The sequence below is a fragment of the Pimephales promelas genome, chromosome 15, assembly GCF_988280905.1.
Source record: "Pimephales promelas chromosome 15, fPimPro1.hap1.1, whole genome shotgun sequence".
In the NCBI taxonomy this organism is placed as follows: domain Eukaryota; kingdom Metazoa; phylum Chordata; class Actinopteri; order Cypriniformes; family Leuciscidae; genus Pimephales; species Pimephales promelas.
In genome coordinates, this window is record NC_142783.1 from 32,683,562 (window position 1) to 32,711,118 (window position 27,557).

Below are 27,557 nucleotides of genomic sequence, written 5' to 3' on the forward strand. Positions count from 1 at the left end.
GATCATTGTAACATTTTTAGAGAACCTATCATTGTATATAACAATATATGATTGTGTCAAGCATGTGACCTAGTGATGCACTGATGTGAAAATTGTGGCCGATACCGATAACCGATATTAATATTGCTGTTATAGCCGATACCAATATTTACCGATGTATAGAAAACACATAGCGAGGATTAGGGCTGCACGATATTGGCAAAAAATGCCATTGCGATATTTTATTTTTCTCCAAAAATAATTTCACCAGATGACTTGAATTAGGCCTGTTGGAAAGAATTCCGAAATTTGAATATAATTTGAATATTAAAAAAAAAAAAAAAATCAATACTATTCGGATGCTGAAGTTACTGTTCGAATATTGCTTTTCATGTATATTTAAAAAAATTGTCTTTTATATGCAATCTTGCCTTTTCGCCGCCTTGGCTTACACGCATTTGAAAATGAAATGCCTTTGTTTCGTCTGATGAACAATAAAGTTTTTGAATCGTAACACAAGTGGGCACGTTATCCATGGTGTATAATCATAACAACTGTCAAAAATGTTTAACAACATTTTTGCGCCCCCCAAAGCACATGTAAAGCGAAAAGCGCAAATATCTCAACGGATTCTGTGCGCATCGAGCTTGTTGGAACCTTCTAGTCAAACTAAAAAGAACGATATGAGTTTCAGAATTTTTGGTGGTGTTTTCGTGGAGATATCAGCCGAAAACCATCAGAAGCGCTTCAACCGTATTCAGCATAAAGAAAATGTGTATTTGATGTCCCTCTAGTGGACTGAACGTGTAACAACAATCACATAGTGGCATTGGCGATCCATAAGCATGTGCAATGTCGTAAATATTAATAATAAGATAAATTTTAGCATTTAATATTTGAATAATATTTGAATATTAAATAAAACAAGGAATTGAATTCGAATAGTATTGTAGAGGAAGATTGACAGCCCTAACTTGAATAGCTCTGTTTGGAAAGAATTAATCATTCTAGAATGACTGGGGTGGTTTTGACATGGAGTGAATCCGGATAGAAACTAATATTAATAGAATGTTAACTAATGTAGTTAACTAGACATTAATAAATGGAACATTATTGCAAAGTGTTTCCGATTTATGTCTATTGAGTTCAGTGTTGGACAGATCAGTTGTTTTAACCATTCATTAAAGTGAATCAGTTCAAAGGAGTCATTAGTTCGCGAATCGGACTTGTCAACTAGTTTGTAAACCTACTATTTATGCTCAAATATCGTCATACCTCACTTATCACAATTGCTGGCTTAGACAAAAACTCAAAAAGAGATGATTTATTGCTTGACCTTTCATCACGTTTCACCTGGTAAGCTAGTTAGTAAACATTATGTTTAATAGTTATCGACCTGGGTTCACAGCAGTGTTGCCAGATGTACGATAATTATCGTATTTGTACGATAATTTTGACCTCTGTACGATGTACGATCAATAATGAAAAAAATCCCATAATGTACGATAATTTCAGATTTTTGTGATCGGGGGTCATAATCATAGTGCTTCTATTGATCTAGCTGTTGATTTACGTCATGCTTGTGAGGAGAAAATGAAGGCGAGAGAGCACGGTATGAGGGAGAGACTGCGTGTGTGCGTCTCCCCCGCACCCGTCATCAATCCAGTCGACTCTCTCGGCAACGCGTCATAGTTGGGGGGCGTGGTCGGCGTGGGGGAAAGCAGCGTATGTATTTGAATGACAAAAATGTCATATTGCGAGTCATTGACGGCTGCCGACCGGCAACGGTACATTGCAAAATGAACTGTAATAGGTTATGATTGCCTTTATTTAATTAAAAACTGGGTCAATGACCCACCAAATGGCCGGAGGTGTCGTTTCCAGACTATTATCTGGTTGAATCTCCAGGTAAGACATCGCGGTAGCTACTGGTAACATAAGCCTAACTCAATCAACTAAGTTGATATAAGTTATTGTAAGTCCACAAAACCTTGTCACTTAACAACTGTACGTAACCTTCACTCCAAACTATTAATCCTTTTGTAAAACGGTGATCAGTAGTAACTTCGAAATTGCCGAGGGGTTTTGCTGAAAGAATCCGAATTCTCACAGACTGCACTCTCACTCTGTATTGAGCTGATAACCTTAAGCTGATAACGCTAATGTGAATGAGACATCCCTTAGGAAAAACGAATCTTGTAATATTTTAGGACAAAATATTATACAATATTATACAAAATATTACGTAATTCCTTTTATAAAAATACTATAGTATTTTACAGAGGAAGCTATTACAGAACATCAGAGAAGTATTATAGAATATTATAGATATATAATATTCTATCTATAATATTTAATATTTTAGATATTATAATATAGATTATATATATTGTTATAATCTATATTAGATTATAATCTAATATAGATTATATATTATATAACCCCCCCCCCCCCCCCCTTTTGACGTGTGTACGATCATTTTCTTCCAAATACGATAATTTTGAGCTTCTGGTACGATACTTTGATATTTTCAATCTGGCAACACTGGTTCACAGTATCACATTTGTGCACAGTCTGGTTAGCTGGTTAAGACAAAAAATTCTGAGTAACATAGAACAGACATGACTCCTCCTAATTGTGTTGTGCCTGGCTAGCTTGTTGTAATGTAATGTTAGCATTACACTAGTTAGCAAATGATTTAACATAACCTTTTGCAAGTAACTATAATAAGAGAAAAACATGCACATTTAAACTCTTACCATGTTTAATTGGGCAGGTGAAGTACTGGACGCCAGCTACCGATCCATCATTCTTGCCCACTGGTTGGTGAAGCTCCACCCCTGCCCAAAGACCCCCAGCAAACTCGGTACTACCGCAAAACCGCAGAGTCCCGACCTTACAAAACAAACCAGAGGGTAGATTAAACTAAGATTTACACATTTCCGTAAAGCATTTAATCCTGGGACCACGAGAGCATCCTGCAGAAACAGTAGGAAACAGAGGGGGGGACAGTGTGAGTAATAGTTTTCTGGCCGCGTGGGCTGCCGAGGTGATAATACATGTTCAATAAACCCGTTTCATGCTCTCTTTATCTCGCTCTGTACTCCGGAGGGCAATGGAAAGTGATTACTTCTTTACTCCAGAAACAAACAAGTGCATCCACACATATTTAGGCTCAGTCGACAGGCCGCCCTTGTTTTTGTATGCGCCGACATTCATAAACAGGCAAATTAGTTTAGAAAAAAATAATGTTAAAAGTAAAATGGGGATCAAAGAAAGCCAGCGGCACCAAGGATCCCTGAAGATAATGGGGTTTTGATTAGCCAATCTGTAGATTCCCGGCACTCTGCTTACTTTAGTCCCAATGCGGTGGAGGATTTTATTAATGGATAAATTGTTGTCTAGGTATGCGAGTGCGAGAGCAGGTCAAAAAACTACAAAAACATGTAAAAGAAATATTTCTGCACGGAGAAAGCAGAGCATGCACTCTAGTCTCTGAACTCCCGCCATTATCCTTACCCACTGCAAATGGGTTTGAGAGCCCCAGCTGATTACTGGTGGGCATGTAGGACAGATTTGATTGGGTGGCAGCTTTAGGATACTATTCACTGACATTTTAGTTCTTTGCTAGGAGCAGTGCATGAAGTGATTTCTTTCTGACAACTCTCATTTTGTGGAACATGTGTGGGGGTGTGCGCCTGTTTCTATTAAATCTGATTTCTCAACGGCTTCGATCAATATCAATCACAGCAAACCTGTTATGTTTGAACACTAGCATCCGTAACCCCTGTCCTTATATTATATGTGAGGACCAGCAAGTACACACATTTCCTTCATTTTTGAAGCAGACAGATGTACATGTTCTCCCAACATACACTACCGGTCAAAAGTTTTAGATCAGTGAGATTTTGTATGTTTTTAAATGAAGTCTCTTGTGCTCACCAAGGCTGCTTTATTTGATGAAAAAAAAGACAAACAGTAATATTGTGAAATATTATGACAATTTAAAATGACTGTTTTCTATTTTAATATATTTTAAAATGTCAACATTACTGTTGCTGATTATTACACATCAGTTTTCAGTGTCACATGATCCTTCAGAAATAATTCTAATATGCTGATTTTATGCTCAAAAAACATACATTATTATTTTCAATGTCGAAAACAGTCGTGTACCATTTCCCCCCCAAATTCTATGATGAATAGAAAGTTCAAAAGAACAGCATTGATTTAAAATATAATCTTTTCTAACATTATAAATGTCTTTACTGTAACTTTTGATCAATTTAACTCATCCTTGATGAATAAAATCTTTTCAAATTTTTCTTTCCCCCAAAAATAAAAAATAAATTTTTACTGACCCCAAACCTTTGAATGGTAGTGATTAATGTTACAAAAGCTTTCCATCTCAGATCAATTCTGTTCTTTTGAACTTTCTATTCATCAAAGAATCCTGAAATAAAAATGTAAAAAAACTTCAACATGGATAATAGTCATAAATGTTTCTTGAGCATCATATTATAATAATTTCTGTAGGATCATTGAAGACTGGAGTAATGATGCTGTAAATTCAGCTTTGATCACAGGAATAAATTACACTTCACTATATATTCACATAGAAAACCGCTGTTTTAAATTGTAACAATATTTCACAATATTACTGTTCTTTTGTGCATTTTTAATCAAATAATTGCAGCCTTGGTGAGCAGAAGAGACTTCTTTTAAAAACATAAAAAATCTTACCGTTTGACCGGTAGTGTACATACACACACAAACAGATTGGGTTTCCATGTTTTATGTGGACTTTATGAGATATATGTCCAAATGTTTCCAAATGCTTTTTGGGGCCACTATATTTTCCATTTACATATAAATAAAACATGTTTGCTCTTGAACAGCAGTGCTCATTACACGCTCACAGAAATCCAGAACTTATGCAGTACCTTTTGACCAGCGATGACCACTTTGTCTCCAAGGTGAAGGCCCATACTTGAAAGCTGGGCACGAGCTTTGTCCGAGAGGACACCTGGAGGTCTGGCAGGCAGGAGAGGGAGAAGGAGAGTGAGGGGAGAGTCGGGTCTGGGCAGGACGTCCCGGAGCAGAGTGCGCAGCTCTTTAACCTGGACTGAGGCGTCAGCCATTTCCACAGGCATATCTACAGGGTCTGGAACAACATCAGCCGGACACTGGCCCTTGTCATTCTAGAGAAACACATACAGGTTTAAAACAGATGCTATAAAACATAAAGCATCTTAGAAAAGTGTTGGGCCACCAGAGGAGCATCATAGAATTAAAGAATGAAAGTGATCTCTCAGAACAACTTAGTATTGATTTGCAGGATGGATTTTCCTTAAATTGTTCACCCGTCTTATTTATATCACAAATCCCAAGAGCCATCTTTAGGAAAATAGCTAACAAGCTTCTCATAATGCAAGTAGTTAAGCTGCAGTCAAGCAACTCTTTTAAAAAAAGCATTTCGATTCACTAACAGCTACTAACATAAAGTGTCTAACTAGATTAAAAGCTATTTAAGGAGAAACATCTTTTTAATTATATTACAACTGATTGTATTTTCCTGACGATCTCAATTTGCACGGCTGCCTCAACCTCAAACACATAATCAACACTAAATAAATCCCAAAATAATAAATATACAACTAAAAAATATATTAACATCAGTGTTTTAACTAAATGTATGCATTTCTAAATATTATATTATTTATAGGCAGGGGGATGTGGGTAGCAGTTGACTCTAAACGAATTACGTAAATACATTAAATTGAATAAACCCATTCACTAAATGAATGAGACTTCCCAATGCTTCCTGGAACAGAGAGGATCTTCTAGAAGAGCGTGTTTGATTATTACCGCCGATTTCTCCCGGGATCCACAACATGAGATACAAAGCCAAGCAATGTAGTGTTTTGTCATGCCACATCTCTACCTTTGAGGTTAAAAGCTTCTTCTTGGAAAAGCTACACTATTTTGTAAACCGTTGAACTGTCAGGTTCTTAAAAATTGAGAAATATTGCTTCTTTTAGCCAACTTTTGACTTTTGCGTTTAACATACACGCCACTTTTAAGTCAAGTGGCGTGTTATCTATACGCATTTTGAGCTATCCACACCTAAACGAACCATCATCTTTTTCGTTAAATGTCCGAGTGATTCCGCATGTAGCTATGTACACGCCATTAAAAGTCCGAGCGGAACGAAGCAAAATGTAGATCTAAATCTGGGGAGTGATATTTTTTTCCTAGGATGGTAGGGGAAGACTCATAAATGGTATTAACCCCAGCGATGGGTATAGATTTAGGGACGGGGTTGGGGTAGGTCATATATTTATATAATGTAACGTTCATAAACACGCTGAAAAGCGATTATGCATGTTGATAGCACGGCAAAAATGGATATTCGAATTGGCGTGTCATACATACGCCATTTCATGAGATCAGTCATAATGATATGAGGCAGTGTCTGAAAATAGGCTAATAATACTGAGGTGGGGACTATTTTCAGGCACTGCGTCAAATCATTAAGCCCGCTGCACTCATGGTACGGCAGTAAAGTGTCTTGATGAGTACGCAGGAATGAGAGTATAGTTCCTAACCATATCAGCCTATAAAATCGCAACTTTACGTTTTCAGTCGGTCTTAGTGCACAATGTAACTACAGAAGAGTCAAGTTTTAAATAGGAAAAATATCGAATCGGTCTTTTTTTTTTTTTTTAAATGCTAATGGTCTTGTCCACTTCAATGATGTATGCTAAGCTATGCTAAAAGAGTTACCGCCAGAATAGATTCGAAAACGGAAAAACTCAACAGTTTAACTCTGGGGCAGCCTATTTCTAGTGCTGTAGCGGCGCGTCGATGACATCGATGATTCGACGTCAAAATTGCGTCGACGTCATATTTTTGCGTCGACGCTTCTTTATTTATTTATTTTTTGCATGTTCCCGGCGGTACAGCTTGCCACACACACGTGGGAGACCGAAACATTGCAGAATAGAGGACGAAGACAACTAGAAGTGAATGTGCTATCCATTAAATGAATCACACACAGTAAACAAACCCTTAAGAAAAAAAAATTGCAATTTAGACGCGCAAACTGGGTGCCGGTGTGGTGAGACGTACAAGCTCGGGCAGATTCGGCTTGAAGTCGTTCCCGGACGCGGCGCCGGGCGCGTTGTTACAAAAAAAGCCATACACACTGCCAGCCACAGTCTTCCTGGTCTTGCGCACCCAACGGGTCATTTGTGCCGTGCGCACATTCGCGCTCGTGCGGACGTGTCGAGTATAAACCAGGCTTTAACTCCGTGTCAGCACGCGCTCTGATCAGTAGGTGAACTCCGCCTCCGTTTTCCCTCCTCAGCTGATATTAATATTTAAACATTCTCTATGATAAAAAATGTTTGTAAAAAATATTTTTAATAACACGGTTTTGGCGGTTGTAGAGTTATGATGGTGTTCAAATACATAACATTAGACTAACGTTAGCCAGCTTATAGTATCTTGATTCAGTATGCTAGTATTTATTTGAGATATTGTTTTTTTATTAATTGAGCAGCAGAAAAAATATTCTTTATATTAGTCGTCCAATTAGTCATTAGATTAGTCGACTAATCGATAAAATAATCGCCCAACTAATCGTTTAGTTAATAATCGTTTACCCCAGTCCTACCTATTTCCCAAAAAAAGTGGAGTATCCATTCAGCTTTTTAGCATTTTAGGGGTTCCAAATACGTAGCGCTTTAGAACCTTTTAAGGTTCTGTATAGAACCTTTTCTTCTAAGAGTATAGATTAAAATATTCATCAGTATGTCACATCAGCCCCCTCCGGCCAAACAGCTCAACGCTTGCTGAAGCACGGCCGGACGCCATTTTTAAATGTATTACACAGCCAACTGCCTGAGTAGTGGACTTCTCTTCAGCCACCGAGCTGGAACCAAACACGGAAGACGGCCAAAACAAATGTGTTGTCCTTGACATGGCTTGGCTAGTGAGCAGTAACTGTGGCTGTTTTGTTTTTCCTCAGCCCATTGGCTCTCTGCAGGCTTTAGACCTAATGCGCTTGTCCATTTCGACATGCTCATTAATATGTGGGTGGGGGTCCATGGTTGCGACATCTATTTTGAAAGCCTCTCTTCACATCAAGAAAAGCTAAAAGGTTTGGATGCACCACACATTTCTTAGATGGCAGGGTGAGTAGGAGTTGTTTTCCATCTTTTGACACATATCAGTGTACAGCTCCAGACAACTGGAAAGTATAGGGCTCTCAATTTGTAATGGGAACATAGATAAACAACACCGCTGTGTGATGTTGTGCCTCATGCAGCTCCATACATCAGAGCGTGAGACAATGGCACTAAGGAGCTACCTACCTAGAAAGCACATTAAAGGGATAGGTCACCCAAACATGAACACTCTGTCATCAATTACTCACCATCATGTCATTCCAAAACCATTAGACTTTCAATTATCTTCGGAATACAGATGAAGATATTTTTATTGAAGTCTGAGATTTTCCTGTCCCTCTATTGAAAGTCTATTCGCATAAAACCTCTGATGCTTCAAAACATTCATTAAGACAACATAAAAGCAATCCATGTCTGGAACAAGCGGTTTATCCAAGTCTTCAAAAGAGACACGATCGCTTTACATGTGATTTAATTCAGGCTTTTATCCGCATATAAACATTAATCAGCGAATTAACAACACAGAGCACTTACATTTGGTAAACGTGTATGTTGAGTTTCCGCAAGAACCGTGAGATTTGTTCTTATGCATCAAACATGTACGGTTGAGCTTGCGTTTATTTGAGTGCACTCTGAGCGACTAAATAATGTCTATCATTTGCCATTGGCTAATAAATTCTAAGATTTGACTCGCCAGGGTGTATGTTAGATGCTAAATATAGTTTAGCATAGATAGTTTCACTTGCTGAACACTGATTTAGCACTTGAGAGTTTTTCTCTCCGTCATGCAATCTGTAGATTCTGTATTATTTCAGTACAGCTCCTGTATTTGACCATAACCTCTAGTGTGAAGGTGTTGGTTTCTTCGGTAGTCGGCAGAACTAATGCGCAAATTGCAATCTCATTGGCTGGCGCTCCTCTATTACCGGTGTTCTGACAATTCATGCTACCCATCGAGATTTGCTACTTACCGGTTATGCGCATGTGCAGACTCCGTTTTTTTTTTTTTTTTTTTTTTACAAAAGGTACATTTTCCTGTTATAATGTATAATTTCCCTTTAAAAAATGCTTACTATCATATGAATATTTGTACGGTCAGCCAGCTGAAAAGGAATAACTGAAAGTTTCAGTTACTATGAGGAAAGGTGCTTTGACAAGTCAAAGATGAATATTTTATGATAATTTTTACTTTTCACATCGTTTTAAAAATAAAAACAGTAGTCTACAGTATACAGTAGCTACTCATAACTTAGAATTGTATTATAATTGTATTTCATACGACTTTAATCGGCATTCTGTGATCAATTCGCCCTACGGTAGCATTTTTCGACAAGGCAGCAAAAATTGGCAGAACACAGTTCCTGTTCTGATTTCAGCAAATCAGTTGGAGCGAACATATATATATATATTTACAGTCTATGTAGGAAACCCATTCATTTCAATGTTGCACCGCGCAAGAACGTTTTGTTGCTTCGTCGACCAAAAGTGCAAGTGGATCTAGCTAGATCGGAAACAAAACAACAGGCACGCCGCACACACTCGGTTGGGCTAGCAAACCGGCCAAATTTAATCGTTTGACAGCACTAATATATACACACACACACACTATATATATATATATATATATATATATATATATTAGTGCTGTCAAAATATTAAAATATTTAATCGCGATTAATCGCATTAATAATGTCATAGTTAACTCGCGATTAATCGCACATTTTTATCTATTCTAAATGTCTCTTGATTTCTTTTTGTTACATTATTTTTTTTCTCATTTTAATGCTCTTATCAATATGGAAAAGTGGATTGGCTTGTTTAGTGCAAATGCTTTTATTATTATTATTGAAAATAACATTGGAATAGTGTTCAATTTCACACTAACATATACAAATAATCTCTCACACAATGTACGTGGACGTACTGCGATGATTATCGCTCAATTCACAACGACAAAACACAGATCACTTGGTCTTGTCATTGGGACAATATGGCAACTTTTTAAAAGTAAACTTTCCATTCAGAATCTTAGGGCATCCATTTCGGCGTCTCGCGCTCGTCATCCACTCAAAACGTAACGTTACTATTTGGCCGGCTCGCAAGCCGAAACGAGTGTGTGCGGCACAAAACGTCCTCGTGCTGCGCTCTGATACCCATTCATTTCAATGGCTTGCGCCGCGCGAGGACGTTTTGTTGCTTCTTCGACCAAAGCGCAAGTGGATCTAGACCGGAAACAAAACAACAGGCACGGCGCAAACACACGTTTCGGCTTGCGAGCTGGCTTTGAGTGGATGAAGAGCGCGAGACGCCGAAATGGATCGGACACATGCCACGTCCTGTTGCAAAACCATGTGAAAAAACTACAAAGTTTGCAGATTTAACGATAGACACTTTTACTTGATTAACGTTCAAACATCAGCTATTATTTAATCAATATAAAAAATAATAAATCAAGTTAAAACTCACACATCGTGCAGTTCTTCTACCAAGAGTTGATTCAAAATTGAGCTCGGGCGATCAGGGTGTGCGATACCTGGAGTTGTCCTAGACGTGGCGCGGCGATGCGCTTCTCGTCCGGTGTGAGACGCCCTTTAGGGTTAGACCACTAGGAGGCGCCTTCTGGCCCATATATATCTGTCTCATATTAACACTAAAGGGTGCCATGTGCATTGGATGTATACGCATTGTCAAAAGCGTCAGTATATGACGCCCTAGGTTGAGAACGGGCTGGATATATATAGTATATATAGTATCAGTCTGACGATAAGACACAATAAAATGTATATCCAATGGTGATTCTATTGCCAAGGTCATTTGCCTAATTTGGCTAGCTTACCAAGTGACAATTAAATTTGCATTAAAACACTATAGGGCGTACATCTTTAGACATGCTAATGCTTGCATTTAGCATTTCTTTTCACATTGTTAGCTTAGCAACGTGCTAACATCAACCTTTCCAATGTGGAGTGGTTGCCTACTCCAAATCACTCACATGAAGCTCACATGATGTGTGCAGTGATGTACAGTTCATCATCAGCATAGCTGCTACATAGCTCACATAATGTGCCTTGAATTTTTTACACTAATTAGTTTGTCCACAAACTAGAAGCACTGGTCCGATCCATTGTTTCACAGTTGTAAAATAAACGAATGAGACAGAACAACAACAAACTACAGACCGCAACAACAACACACTTAGTGCTTATGCGATAGGGTTAAAAAATACCCACATCTCTCTCTGTATCGCAGGAGAGAAATAACTCAATCGCTGGACAAGGATAAATCTCGCTAATGTTTTCATGCACGCTGTCAAATAAAGTTTACTTGCATTTGGCTGTACGGATATGCTAGCATTAGCGTCAAAACTAGAGTACAAAGCAAGTAGCAGAGTGCTTTTCTACAGGTGATTCTCTTTGCACAAAGCTGCATATAGTGCTTGTTTGCTCATAAACACACACACAACCCTTAACTTTGATCTTTTGTTTTTTGGCTGAATCAAAGAAAACTGAAAGGTTAGTAAAAAAATCACCAAGAGATGGATGATGCAGGTGAACAGTGATGGGAGAAATGCTGACTGTAGGTCTGAATGTCCTGACAAGTGGTACCCTTCAAACCTGTGCTCGGGTTATATCCTCCTCAGCGAATGTTGAACTACATCCAAAATGGAGCTGCTGTATAAAGGTTTATCACCATTACCCTGACAGGAGACTGTTAGCACAATGGTACTCAGCATGGGTGCAGTTTGGAAAACTCCTTTGGATAAATGTCGATTGCCGTCCTTAAAATATGGTGATTTAATCAGAGGATTATGGATTACTTATCTTCTAATCCATACGCCTGTACAGTGAATCATGCATGAATACAAAAAGGCATGTAGAAACACACACACTCTGCTGAGTCATCGTTTCCAGTCCCCAAATAAAAGCATCTTCTGTTGGGCAGGAGATGAGCGGTTTGCTAATGATGATGCTCAGATGAAGATCAGCTCAGCGTTGCAATGGTCAGAGAAGAGTTTTATTTAAAACCTTAAACAGAATTAGTGTGAAACGGCTCAATGCCTCGATCGCTGCTTATGTAATGCAGGAATTTCCATAATTATTCAAAGGTGATATTTGATTATGCTCCTCTGGTATCAGAGAGCAAATAAAACAATTATATTTCCTGAAACTGAAGCTGACACATTGCTTTAAAAAAAAAAAAAAGGTTCAGTCCATTTCAGTGCTCCCTTACCGGTGAACCTCTTTTCACTGCATAAGACTGCACCCTAGTGGTTAACAAGATCATAACGATGAACAGTTTCATGTCTGTCAGATGAAGGATGACTCACTGAGATGGTAATATAACTCCACTAGCAGGGTTCTGAAATAATAACACAAGAGACAAGGGACGAAAAAAATAAATCCACACACTATTCGAAATTGTCATATTGTGCAATATAAAAAGTTTTTGTCCTGTGAATGCAAAGCAAAACAGGTGTAATTGGTTGACAGTGTGCTTAAAAACAATGAGCAACAATTGTTTGCTATTACCCAAACTCCTTCACCACATATTCCACCTATTATCAGTGTTGTTGCTTGGCAACAAGGCATATTTTTATGCCTAAACCTCAGCTACTCCAGAGCATTCTCCACTGACACAAAAGTCTGCCAAGCCCGTTGTTACAACGTTATCAGATGATTTGATGTTTGTTTCACACACTGACGATATCTCTATTAGGGTGCCGGGCGAAGAACAAAAATTGAGCTAAAAACAACATCCTGACTGACGATAAATGGACAGATGCCCAGACTGGCAACAAACACGCCGCGCTACTGGCAGAGATAACGCGGGGTAAAAAATGAAGGATGGGAAACTCTGGCTGCCTCACAACAGAGAGGAAAAACACAGCGAAAGTCGAGCATCTTGCCCAGTTCCTGTTTTATGTGCTGGCAGCTGCGCTGATGAACCCTTTACATGCAAACACACCGCTCTGACTAACACCCGGCTAAAAGGCCTGCTGAAATGGAACGCATGCATTCTACAAAAGTTTAAATAATATCAATTATTCAGTGACATCTGCTGTTTGTGAGGAGAATGACCCCTGGCGGTGACGCTCCGTGAGTTTAAAATGAGTTCAGGGAGAGAAATGAGCATGGCTAATTTACTGCTGTGCTGATGGGACACACTGAAAGGGAAATGATAAAGCTGGCTGTCTATATGTCTGGCTGTCTATATGTCTGTCTGTCTGTCTGTTTGTCTGTCTAAAGGAACAATGCAGACACATTGACACACACTTTTAAAAGTATACACTTTTTATGTATATATATATTAGGGCTGTCAGAAGATTAATCGTGATTAATCACATCCAAAATAAAACTTTTTGTTTACATAATATATGTGGGTGCACTGTGTATAATTATATATATATATATATATATATATATTGTGATGGCCAGTATTATTTATTTATATATATATATATATATATATATATATATATATATATACAGGGCCTGAAGTTAATTTTTTCGGCCACCGGCCACTGTGGCAGGTGGATTTAAAAATTCACCCGCCACAGAGACTTTTTACCAGCCATTTTTTTTTTTTGCCTCATAAACGTAAAAAAAAAAAAAAAAAAACGGGGAATTTCACAATATTGTTCTTTAACTTGTAAGAACACACATTTTAGTGCTGTCAAGTAATAATAACTCTAATAACATACATTAAAAAAAAAAATTGTATTCATTGATTTTGACAGACACACACACACACACACAACATATATAGTATATACTCAACAGATAGACCTACCGCAGCTCGTAAACAAATCACACGCGGCTGTGTTGATGGCGGATTTAGTCACGTACAGGTCTTACTCTTAACAGCTTTTAGTTACAGCGTTCAGGAACGGTTAAATATGAACTAAATTAATAATGTTATTACTGATAAAATTACCGGGTACCGGACATTTTCTCACCGGTTCCCAACTCCCAACATGCACAGTTGCACACGCACACACATCTGTGCAACTGTCATTGTACTTTAACCTACAACAGCGACGCGTTACATTATCTCATCCCATCTCATCAACAGTTTAATACTCGCACACGTAGTCAGAAAAAGAGCCTCATCTTCTTTCTGATCGCATGAATGTTACGAAACAACAGTCGCTGTCATAAATCAGCCGCTCACGAACCTTGCCATTGCCGCCGATTGTTCACTTTGTATTAAAATGTCTTCTTTACTTTTCTTTTTCTCATCCTCATCTTTTTGTTGGCTGTTTGTTTTGTTTCAGCTGGCCTCTTTACCCCAGTAATGTGCCGCCACATTTTAGCTAAAGTCCACCGCAATAGCGGACTTCGTTGAAATGTAAAAATCCTAATGAATCACTCAATTCTCATTGGCTACCCGCCAATGTGGCAGGTAGATTGACAGTGTTACCCGCCAATAGCAAAATTCACCCGCATTTGGCAGGTGGTCGGGTGTTAATTTCAGGCCCTGTATATATATATACACTCACAATGTATATATTTAAGAAATATTTTAGTGTATATACTTGTATATAGATTTTTATATAATTTATAGATTATATTTTTATTTGTATACTTGATTATTATATTTTTACTTAATAATATTACTACTTATAATAATAATAATAATTATTATTGTTATTATAACATGTTAACATGCATTCCTATATATATATATATATATATATATATATATATTAACATGTTATAATAATAATAATTATTATTATTATTATAAGTAGTAATATTATTAAGTAAAAATATATTACAAAAATATAATATAATCTTTTTTATAAAATATACTATTAGAAATGTGGTATCTACTTCCTACATTTAAAAACAATGTATACTACTTCCACTAATAATAATTAATTTTAAAATGACTACATATTTAATAATAGTGTATGTATGTAATACTATTTTTAGCTATTATTATAAAAAATGTGATTAACATTTTTTATCATCATCAACATTTTTTATCACCATCAATAATTAATAATAATTATTATTTTAATAATCATTATCTATTAATATTAATAATACTTATACTACTAATAATAATAATAATAATAATAATTATTATTATTATTATCAATATTCATGGTTTTAAAATGTGCATCATAGTGCAGGGAAGTACATCACATTTTTGGAATAAAAAGAAATATTTTATAAAAGTTTATATTATATTTATTTCCTCTCTTTAAAATATAATCTGTAATTATAAAATACATTATTAATAATGTATTTATGGTATAATAATATACCATTAAAAATGGTATCAAGTTCCCCAGAATTGTGATGATGCACATTTGAAACCATGTATAAAAATAATAATAATAATAATACTATATATATAAATATATATATATATATATATATATATATTTAATTTGTATTAAATACAATCATTATTATCAGAAAATATACAATCACCTTTAAATATTTAATTATTTATGCTACAGTATAAAGAGTAGATAGTAAAGGGCAGGGAAAGTTAAGGAGAAGTTAAGGGGCATGATGTAGGCCAGTTTGGACACAGACTTCCGTTGCAGACACGACTCTCCTGCATAGTGTGCATGAGAACTACAATAACAATAAAAACACAGTTTGCTTTGTCAGTAGCCATAAGCGAAAAATCACAAACCCTAAAAGCGGGGTTGGCTCCCAGCTCCAGCAGACACTTCACCGCAGAGATGCACAGGTTCGAGGCAGCGATGTGTAGCGCGGTGCCGAAGTCAAAATCACTGCAGGTCGCATCCACCTCTGAAACCCAACACACCACACGCAGGCATCATCATCATCATCACACACACTTGCCAAAAGATTCAACATGGAGATTTCCATTCCCACTGTTCTTCCCATTATCTCCCCTCACCTCCCGGCTGTGACGCCTGCACAACCACTCGGATGAGACGAGGGACGTCGAAATACGCGGCGTAGTGGAGAGCGTTCATGTTGGTCCACCGGCTGCGTAAGGACGGCTCGGCTCCCAGAGACAACAGCTGACGGGCCAGACTGGACGCACTCTCAGCGTCGCCTGCAATCACATGACATCTTCCTTTTTCACTAGTGCTCGAATAATGATCTGTCCTTCCTTGCGATCACATTAATGTTAATCAAAGCATGGGAATACACGCTCACCTATTCCAGGAGCTCCTGCCTTGCAACAGTAGTGAAGCAAAGTCATGTCAGTAAGGCCATCTCTGTCATTGACACCACAGCCTCTCTTCAGAATCTACAGAGCAAAGCAAACCTCACGTGAAGGGATACAGAGCAAGGACGTCCAGCTAAAGATTACATGCTGACAGACACACACTTGTCTAGAAAGATAATGTTGCAGTTCACAGAGCCTGACACTAAACGCACAACAGGGGAGTGTGTGAGTATGCTTTATGACAGATGCAAGAAAACATTAAATTAGATGAATTAGATGTTTAGATGAATAAATGTCACTGTCCTTGTTATTTTCCAAAGAAGAAAAATAAGTTTGCTTTCACAATCTTTCCTTGAAATGTAAGTACAATTATTGGCTCTGAAACATTTTAAGGAAAAATAAAAACACCAATTATACTTGTATACTTGATTTTTGTTCTGTCCAAAACAGGGTTTCTGACCCAAAACCCGCTTATATAGGCATGTTTAGGGCATCAACATTTCTGTGTCTATGTATGTACAGTGTTTATGTTTGTTAAATGCTTATTAGAGTAGGGCACACTAGGCTAAAGTTGAGTAGTGCCATTTGATTTTCCTGGAAATCTAAACATTTGATGATCCTGGATATCTATCAAGTTTAAATACATGAAAATGAGAAATATTTAATTTGCAAACTAGCTGAAATAAAATGACCTTACGGTTGATTTGGTAACACTTTACAATAAGGTCTCATTTATTAACATATTGCCTAACAATGAGCAATAATTTGTTACAGTATTTATGGTAATATTTTAGTTTAAGGTGCAATTCTCACTATTATTAGCATGCACAATACTAGGCTGTTTATTAGTACTTACAAAGCACATTTTAAAGCCTTATTCTGCATGGCAATATTCTACACCTCTTAATCCTACCCATAGCTTTTGGGTTGAGCTTTCCGCGACTGTCCGACTGGGGTATAGGTTGCCAGGTTGAAATTGTAAATGGTGTGTGGATTGTGTGAATATAATGCATTTAGTACAAGATCTTGCAACTGGTCAACATTAGACAAACATATTGGTCCAGTTATTCATAAAGGAGTTCGGGCAATGCAAATTACGGGAGAAATAACAAACCAGGAGGGGTCCGGGGGATAGGGATAAAAAACTGGAGAATCAGGTGTTGAGTGTTGACAGGTATGACCTAAACTTAATAAGCAGTAAAAAGGAGTTTATTGAGGCAAAAGTCATAGTAATATTTAGTTAAATGTGTGTATATATATATATATATATATGAAAAGTTCAGATGCAAAAGCCTCTAAATGCCATTTGAATTTTTCTACTTTAATGATGATTTTTGTCAAACTTGTATATTTAAGTTCAGTAATTTCACTTAAATAACAATTAATAGGTAATTATCATTGCCATTTAAGTGAAATTACTGAACTTAAATATACAAGCTTGATAAAAATGATCATTCTAGAAGAAAATTTCAAATGGCACTTAGAGGTTTTTGCATCTGAACTCTTCATATATATATATATATATATGTGTGTGTGTGTCTTTTTGTTTTTTAATAAGTAGTAGTCCTGGTGTACAGAGGACACAGCATAAAATATGAATAAAATATCTTTAAAAAACAAAGATGCTTCTTCATATGTTTCTTATGATTAAAAAAAACAACCTTTTTTTCTGGTATTCAGGGGGATATATATGGAAGCTTGTTTCAGCCACAGAATAAAACATTTTAAAAGATAATTACGCCTTTCTATCTTACAATTAGAAGTTTACATCTCGCAATTCTGAAAATTATAAAGATACTTTTTTTCTCGCAATTGCGACTTTATATCATACACTTATGATTTTAAATCTCCCAATTGCGTGTTATAAAGCCAGAACATTAAAGTCGCAACATATAAATATGCAATTCTGAAGAAAAAAAAGTCGCAATAGAGATAATTCCGACTTTATATCTCACAATTTCGACTTTATAACATACAATTGTGACTTTATATCACGCAATTGTAAGATGTAAACTCGCAATTATGAGAAAAAAAGTCACAATTACATTTTTTTTTCACTCTGTGGCAGAAACAAGCTTCCATAGATACAGTATACAATGTGAAAAATCACATCGATACAATAATTGACCTATGGCTAAGCCACGCCCCCTCCACTCACTCGGACACACAGTCAACATTCGGGGACAGGCGCTACGGCAGCTGTTGGCAATTGGTGATTTTTGGAGACAGAAAGATTATATATCATCTCGAAGTCACCTAAAGGGCCTTAACTATGCATTGGAGGGTTATATTAATAATTTTGTTATTGAGAAGGTCGATAAAAAGCTTCAACTCCAGGCAAAAATGTACAGGTCACAGTGTAAACGTGATAAACCGCATATCGTTGCCATCACCGATTGGTGCTACGGTATTCACATCAATCATTCAGCACAACTTTGTTAAAATTTGTTATCTCGGTTATTTACAGATACGTTAATAAAGCTAACTGACAAGATGTACAACGCAACTAGAAGCTAAATATTAAAGATAACGTTCAAATACGTTGTTGACTTAACTTAGATCAGACGTAGACATCCTTGTTTAATTTATCCACGTTTAGTTGGTGTTGTGGTCTACCGCATAACTTAATCCAGAGCAGACACTTATCTCGGTTGAGATGTGGCTTGGGAAAGGGTAAAAAAATACACACCGTCGCCCAGCCTCTCGGGAACCTAGTGTCGGAGCTGCATGTACCCCATTTGACCATTTTAAACTTTTAAATGACAAGAAAAAAACGAATGAAAACTGACTAACTGCAATGCACTTCAATGGACGTGGAAGCAGAGAATGTCCGAGTGTATTGGGTTAGCGGCGCACTGTGATTGGCTCATCGGGTTTGAGGGCGTGGCTTAGCCATAGGTCAATTATCGGGACGTTTCACATTGACTTTAAAGGCCGCGAGTTTGAGATTCTGACCTCGTTGCCGATGACACTTATATTCCGCTGGACTTGGGGAACCCACTGCCTGAGAACAGCGAAGAGCTCGGGCACAGTGGTCCGAGGATCCAACAGAACCTCCCGACACAGCGGATCATTCAGGTCGAAGAACGCGAACTCTGCAAAACAGAACGGTTCAATCAAACTAAACATTTGCATGAGTCAATCTAAATGATTTAAACCTATTCATCTCGATTTATCCATGCTGAGCCAGAGCCCCGATCGCTCAAATTCAGTTAAACAGCTCAGTTTGAAGTGAATTAAACTGAAGTGTGAGAGTGAATGAGAAGCGAGTACAGAGAGAGAATGATGTATCAGTGCTGACAGGCAGAAAATTGGAAAAGAATTTCTGTGACCTTGTCAATACTTCAGCTTTACAGCAGCTTAAGCAGTGTCCACAATTTAGGGTCTAAACATGTACTCCATAAATAAAGCCACACTTCACAAAACAGCTAAATAAGTTGTTTGTTTATTGGCCAGGACGTCTTACGACCCCCCCCAAAAAACAAAAACCCATCGCTGTGAAGCCGCAGGCGGAATTTGATGTGAAAAATAACTTTTAAGCATTTTTGTGTGACCTACTTAAAAGCTTGCATGAGAACATTCTCACAGAAGCTGAAAGTGAAACAGACCCACAGACCCACACGCTCACCGCAGTCTGAAGGCATTGGCGCTGATGCCACCTGATGGATCACCGGGCGCTCAGAGTTATGGGTAATAATACTGTACGGCCGCAGGACCGAGTCTCCCTCTGAAGACTCCCTCAGCACATCCTCCTTGGTCATCGCCTCCTCACCACCTGAACACACATATTTAGAATAAAACACATTAATAGTCACATATAGCGGAGGTAAATAAACAAACGGTAAATAAATGATAAATGATTTAAGAGTGATCCAAGTAATAATATGCACTACCGTTCAAAAGTTTTAGAACGGTAAGATTTTTATTTTATGTTTTTAAAAAAAGGCCCCTAAGGAAGTAAAAAACAGCAATATTGTGTTCCAATTTAAAAAAAAATTTCCAGTTTTGCTTTATCGTTGTGCGACGTCAAAAGCTGCGTCATTTGACCATGCATTTTACTCCCATCTGCTATATCTTCCTTCTTCTTTCTCGTTTATACACTTGCAAATACAAGTACATTCACACACACGCAACGTTATGTCTAAACGAAAATACACGGACGCATCTGCTCATCGGCTTTTTTAATTTATTTTATTATTAATTGTTCTGATAGGGTCCATTTATTTTATATTTTAACCAATTCAATGTTCAATCAATATTCAAAAGCAAAATGTTATCTGTTTCACCACAAATGTAATTGAATATTTTACATGGCATTTTCACCCCCTTTTTTTGAATGAGTGTATCTTAAAAATTGATTTATGTAAACAGTTCAAATCAATTCTGTATAGTTTCAAATTGTTTTATGCACGTTTTTCACATTGACAAGTTTGAGGTTGACATTTATCCATTTTTTGTATTGAATAAAATATGTAGAACATTTTTTTAAATGCTTTTTCTTTTTGTTTATAGAAATTTTGAGATTTATCTAGTTACTATATTTTTAATAGCACATATATTTTTAAACACTAGTCCAGAAGCACTTCCTGTTTCAGTTTTTTTTTAACACTACATAAAAGCAGGGATAAAATACAACCAACAGAACAAATAAAACTGAAATAAAAAGTTAAACATCTTTAAGATGTTTTCTTTACATGTGAAATAAAGAAAACAGTTACAAACTGAAACAGGAAGTGTTTCTGGACCAGTGTTGTTTACATCTTGCAAAATGGTCTATACAAACATAGCCTTCAAATTGGGAGAGTAAGGATTATTTTGATGTATGGCATATGAAAATGCTCAAAAGAATGATAGCACAGTATGTAAAAATAGAAAGATAAGATATATCTGGTGGAATTGTTCTATGGCAGGCCATAAAGGGTTAATTACTTGTTAAATTTGTTTGATTTGTTCATTGCAAAAAGCTGAAAGTCTGTAAATGCTAAACTGATCTATAAAAAAAACACCCTTCAGTCCAATCATCCAAAAATGTTGTAATAGAATGAATATTAGTAGGATCCAATGTTGTTTAAAAATTCATTAGCTCATCATATAGACAAAATAGTTTTTAAAAACACGTGTGGCCAACATTAAACTTGATGGTTTAAAGATTAAATTAAAGAAATTAAGACATTAAATTAGTATTTACATTTTAGAGTAGTATTGTAAAATTAAATTATTTTTATTAAATATTATTAATAATTATTATTATTTAATTTCATTGTATTAATAATTTATACAATGCAGTTTTACAATAATTTCTTGTTTTGCTTAACTTATTTAATAATAATCACAAAATAATAATAATTTTAAAAGTTATACAGAATGGTACTGTATTTTTTTTTTCTTTGACCTTTGTTGTTAGAACAAAGACAACAGCAAGTGTATTAGGCTGCTGTCCCTTTAAGAGCTCGATCAAGTATACTATTACACAACTAACTGTATGATAAACAATCTTTACTATATAGGATACTCGCCTTTTGTGGGGGGAGTCATCCAAGTTCAAGACTGACATGAGGGCGAGTAAATGATTTTGGTGAACTATCCTGTTGATGCTACTGTGACGCTCTAAAATAGCTGTCAGTGTGAATAAGGCATTACTTGTCCATCCACAATAATACAATGTCCTACATTATCTTAATTTTGTTTTGATTAAATTTTTTGTTGTTCTTTTCAAATAATGACACAAGTAATTAACTGCAATGAATGCAATTGATAAGCATATGTTATTAATAACATTAAAATCAAAACAGACAGCCCTAGTCATTAATAAAGTCACCAGAGCTCGCAATCTCAATTTACCGACATCATTAGCTACAGCATCGTTGTGAGCCTCAGCACACTGTATTACAAAGCTGCTTAAAATATCACACTCGCTCAGCTTCGGGTGTAATAAAAGAACACTTATTCTGTGCCTAATAAACAGATTAGAGAAGGCTGAAGCGAATATAAAAGACGAATTCAAATTGTTCATTCACGGCAAACACAGAACCGGTTTGGATTCATTAAAAAAAGAGAAAGAAACAATGAGCACACAACACTCACCATCACGGAAGTCTGGTTGTCTGTTTTGCGTTTGCTTAATAACTAACATTTTGGTAGTTTTGTCCTGCTAATGATGGGTTAAAACAAACCTCAACAGAGTAAACCCTTCAAGTTGTGCATTTCTGTGGACTCTGCCATCACCAGGCACAGTCCATGAGGCGATTCATGAAACACACCCTCGTGAAAAGGGCAGGGTTACTCTTTGTTTAAATGTTTTTTAGATTTTCTACTAACTAGTAGAGATAGAAAAGTCATTTACCAAGTTTAATATTGATACTAGTGAGGTCCACCATTAAGTCAGTAATGTATGGTTACAGGTATATCCATAATGAGGTTTAATGTTTCAAAAGTTTCATTCACGAGTGGACTGTCAAGACACTACAACATGTACAGTAGTTAGTATTACGTAATCATGTGACCAAGTGATTTGAATGAGATTTGGTGGCACGGAAAGTACAAAGTGTGTGAAACGTGTGCATAAGAAAAAGTGTTGGGTTGGTTCAATTTGCAAATCAAATTTGCATTTATTTAAAGGGTCCAATATGAGCTAATCTGTAACATGATTTCTATTATCACAGAAAAAAATCTCGACTGGCTCAAAAACGTAAAAGAAAAAAAAACAAGTTTACAAAGCTTATTAAAACAAGCTAAGAATGAAAGTTCAGAAATGAAAAGAATAGCATTCACAACATTTCAATTGTGGTAAATGAATGAGTGGAAAATGTTTTTTGTTCTCAAAAACAATGAAAGTCAATGGGGTCCAAAATGATTTGGACCTCATTGATTTTCAAAATATCTTCTGTTGTGTTCCTCAGAAGAAAGAAAAGCATACAGATTTAAAATGATGATGAGTAAGGGTATGTTTGCACGACAAGGATGTACTAAAAAAGTCATACAGACGATCCCTAACACGGATCCACCAAAGCGACTAAAAAACACTGTTTTCTGCTGCCAGGCCAGTAGTTAGATGCCGATGTTACAATGTAAAGCACTTAAAGAACCAAGAGTATGTGGCATAATCTCCATTATAAGTGAACCACTCAAGGTGTGTCTGCACAGCAAAAACCTGCCCAAGAGAGAGTCAATAATCTTCTAATAGATCAGAGGTTTCAGTAACAAAGAAAGCATAATAGTGACCAGCAGCTAAAGACAAGACACGATTATACTGAAGTATACAACAGATGAGTGCACAAAGACAGGATTTAAGTTACCTACTGCAGAGTTTTATGTATTGAGAGAGCTTGTTATGACTGTCAACTTTACCTTTGTTGCTTTGTTGGTCAGGTCAGCTGGGCTACTCTATTAAACCTGAACAATAAAACGATCCAAAAAAGGACAGAATGATTCCCCAGCAAACACGGCACATTCACATGCCGCGAGTATTTGGTTCCCATTTGGTTACTTTTGAAAAACACAATAATAAAGGTCAAATGGTTAGGTTGTATTATTTATAACCATAAAACAATGCTCCCAAAACATTGCATGGAGGTTTTTCTGAGGCGACATAAAAATAACATTATCTAATCGAGTCAGTGAATGGTCAATGTGATTTTGCCTACTAAAATGTGTTCCTGAGTCAACATTTTATTGATCCTGGAAGAACTTTCTTTCCAAAAAATGTAGTCCTAACCCTACCAATAACTTATCCCTGAAATCAGAGGGAAATGAAAGGTGGACGACAATGATGTAGAAGCACATAACCTGGTTGTAAGCCTAAACTTGACTATTAACTAATTCAATTTGATTGGTTGATTGAAATAATGTTTACACGATCAACAGATATGAAACGGAGTCTTGTAGTGTGCAACTGATTTAACACACACATTAGTCAATAACCAGTTACAACCAATATAGGTGTTTAATAGCCAATATCTACTACAGATGTTTATTTCTAAAGAAAACAATAAGGGATGATTGTCAATAGAATGCAGATTCAGAAAAATACATATAAATGATCACCACTAAGATGAATCACTTGGTTTTACATACAATTTACTCACAATCGACAATTTAAAATCAGAACTAAATTAACAAGGCTGTCTGCATAATTTGAAATGATGTACCTAATCTCTAATACAATCTCAAAATAGGTAGATACAGTGCCTTGCGAAAGTATTCGGCCCCCTTGAACTTTGACCTTTTGCCACATTTCAGGCTGCAAACATAAAGATATAAAACTGTATTTTTTTGTGAAGAATCAACAACCGGTGGGACAAAATCATGAAGTGGAACGAAATTTATTGGATATTTCAAACTTTAACAAATAAAAAACTGAAAACTTGGGCGAGCAAAATTATTCAGCCCCCTTAAGTTAATACTTTGTAGCGCCACCTTTTGCTGCGATTACAGCTGTAAGTCGCTTGGGGTAAGTCTCAATCAGTTTTGCACATTGAGAGACTGAAATTTTTGCCCATTCTTCCTTGCAAAACAGCGCGAGCTCAGTGAGGTTGGATGGAGAGCGTTTGTGAACAGCAGTTTTCAGTTCTTTCCACAGATTCTCGATTGGATTCAGGTCTGGACTTTGACTTGGTTATTCTAACACCTGGATATGTTTATTTGTGAACCGTTCCATTGTAGATTTTGCTTTATGTTTTGGATCATTGTCTTGTTGGAAGACAAATCTCCGTCCCAGTCTCAGGTCTTTTGCAGACTCCATCAGGTTTTCTTCCAGAATGGTCCTGTATTTGGCTCCATACATCTTCCCATCAATTTTAACCATCTTCCCTGTCCCTGCTGAAGAAAAGCAGGCCCAAACCATGATGCTGACACCACCATGTTTGACAGCGGGGATGGTGTGTTCAGGGTGATGAGCTGTGTTGCTTTTATGCCAAACATAACGTTTTGCATTGTAGCCAAAAAGTTCGAGCACCTTCTTCCACATGTTTGGTGTGTCTCCCAGGTGGCTTGTGGCAAACTTTAAACGACACTTTTTATGGATTTCTTTAAGAAATGGCTTTCTTCTTGCCACTCTTCCATAAAGGCCAGATTTGTGCAGTATACCACTGATTGTTGTCCTATGGACAGAGTCTCCCACCTCAGCTGTAGATCTCTGCAGCTCATCCAGAGTGATCATGGGCCTCTTGGCTGCATCTCTGATTAGTCTTCTCCTTGTATGAACTGAAAGTTTAAAGGGACGGCCGGGTCTTGGTAGATTTGCAGTGGTCTGATACTCCTTCCATTTCAATATTATTGCTTGCACAGTGCTCCTTGGGATGTTTAAAGCTTGGGACATCTTTCTGTATCCAGATCCAGCTTTAAACTTCTCCACAACAGTATCTCGGACCTGCATGGTGTGTTCCTTGTTCTTCATGATGCTCTCTGTGCTTTAAACGGACCTCTGAGACTATCACAGAGCAGGTGCATTTATACGGAGACTTGATTACACACAGGTGGATTCTATTTATCATCATTAGTCATTTAGGTCAACATTGGATCATTCAGAGATCCTCACTGAACTTCTGGAGAGAGTTTGCTGCACTGAAAGTAAAGGGGCTGAATAATTTTGCTCACCCAATTTGTCAGTTTTTTATTTGTTAAAAAAGTTTGAAAAATGCAATAAATTTCGTTCCACTTCATAATTTTGTCCCACCTTTTGTTGATTCTTCACAAAAAAATACAGTTTTATATCTTTATGTTTGCAGCCTGAAATGTGGCAAAAGGTCGAAAAGTTCAAGGGGGCCGAATACTTTTGCAAGGCACTGTACAATTAATAGGCCCATCTGGTATATCATTAAATCACTACATTTAATCAAAATGCACATAAATGCAGAAAAATATCTAGTGTTATATGGTCATTTTAGCAAGTCACTAAACAACTACAGTACTTTTTTTGTTTTAAACAATCTGTTCCTTGTGTGTTTTGGACATATGTATCATGGTAATGATGCCATGTCTCTTCACTTTCTCAAACCATCACTTTACCATGAAGTATTTGTCTTGTTAAGCACTCAGATGTGATAGTTTATCGTCAAAATTATCTGACCGACCTTTGTAAATGTAAAACACCTTTAATAACTCGTTACATAACACAGTGCTTGAATGCAATGGATCAGCAGAGCATTAGAAACAGATTAAAGCCTGACGATTATTATCCCAAAAAAGTAAATACATGCATTTGTTCCCCCTGAAACTAACTATCATGTTCGTTTAGAAAACAGAACCTCACTTGGGTTATGCACAAACTGCAACAGCTTGTTGAAGGGCCAAGCATCAATTCACACATCGCCTGTTTCAAATACACAACAAACACAGACATGACAGGGTCGAGACGTGCTGTTCTGGCACGGCGATAAAATACCTGCTCCTTAATGAAACAAAAAAGCGCAGTTTCTCTCGTTGGGTCGCTTGCTTCATGCTTGTGTTTTCATTTTATCTTCAGGTTTCAGCGCCTTCGATTTGTCCGGATTCACTTCCGACATGGTGACGTAATCCAGACGTCACTCAGCGCATGGCAAAACAAAAAAAACACCTTCAGTATCTGTGATACTGTGTGTGTGTGTGTGTGTGTGTGTGTGTGTGTGTGTGTGTGTGTTTTATATAAAATATTAATAAAAACTATAATAGTATCTTGATACTAAAATTACTCTGGGTCAAAAGATTTTTGTAGTTTATTGTTATCAGTCATTATTCAATTGTGCATGCTCACTTCACTTATTTTCACATTTACAATTACCACTCAAATTACCACTCATATATATATATATATGAAAAGTTCAGATGCAAAAGCCTCTAAATGCCATTTGAAATTTTCTTCTTTAATGATGATTTTTATCAAACTTGTATATTTAAGTTCAGTAATTTCACTTAAATAACAATTAATAGGTAATTATCATTGCCATTTAAGTGAAATTACTGAACTTAAATATACAAGCTTGATAAAAATCATCATTAAAGAAGAAAATTTCAAATGGCATTTAGAGGCTTTTGCATCTGAACTCTTCATATATATATATATATATATGTATGTCATATATATATATATATATATATATATATGAAGAGTTCAGATGCAAAAGCCTCTAAATGCCATTTGAAATTTTCTTATAAAATGACATTTTTTATCAAGCTTGTATATTTAAGTTCAGTAATTTCACTTTAATAACAATTAATAGGTAATCTTCATTGCCATTTAAGTGAAAT

At 36.6% G+C, this 27,557-nt stretch overlaps 1 protein-coding gene across 3 annotated transcripts in view; it reads right to left on the reverse strand.

Moving 5' to 3' along the window:
• Positions 1 to 26,872, reverse strand: part of LOC120464132 (CAP-Gly domain-containing linker protein 4) — a 99,694-nt gene extending 72,822 nt beyond the window's left edge. Inside the window, exons 1-8 of one of the 3 annotated variants that reach the window (XM_089120564.1) lie at positions 26,716 to 26,872; positions 19,963 to 20,109; positions 19,290 to 19,429; positions 16,322 to 16,415; positions 16,056 to 16,217; positions 15,825 to 15,943; positions 4,923 to 5,180; positions 2,739 to 2,874 (exon numbers count right to left, since the gene is read on the reverse strand). In XM_089120564.1, coding sequence (XP_088976690.1) covers positions 2,739 to 2,874; positions 4,923 to 5,180; positions 15,825 to 15,943; positions 16,056 to 16,217; positions 16,322 to 16,415; positions 19,290 to 19,429; positions 19,963 to 20,095 — 1,042 coding nt within the window. In that variant the 5' untranslated portion in view covers positions 20,096 to 20,109; positions 26,716 to 26,872. Of the gene's footprint in view, positions 1 to 2,738; positions 2,875 to 4,922; positions 5,181 to 15,824; positions 15,944 to 16,055; positions 16,218 to 16,321; positions 16,416 to 19,289; positions 19,430 to 19,962; positions 20,110 to 22,418; positions 22,526 to 26,715 lie in introns of those variants that run through there. The other 2 variants (XM_089120562.1, XM_089120563.1) reach the window with 2 other exon arrangements.
• Between the last annotated feature and the right edge of the window lie 685 nt (positions 26,873 to 27,557).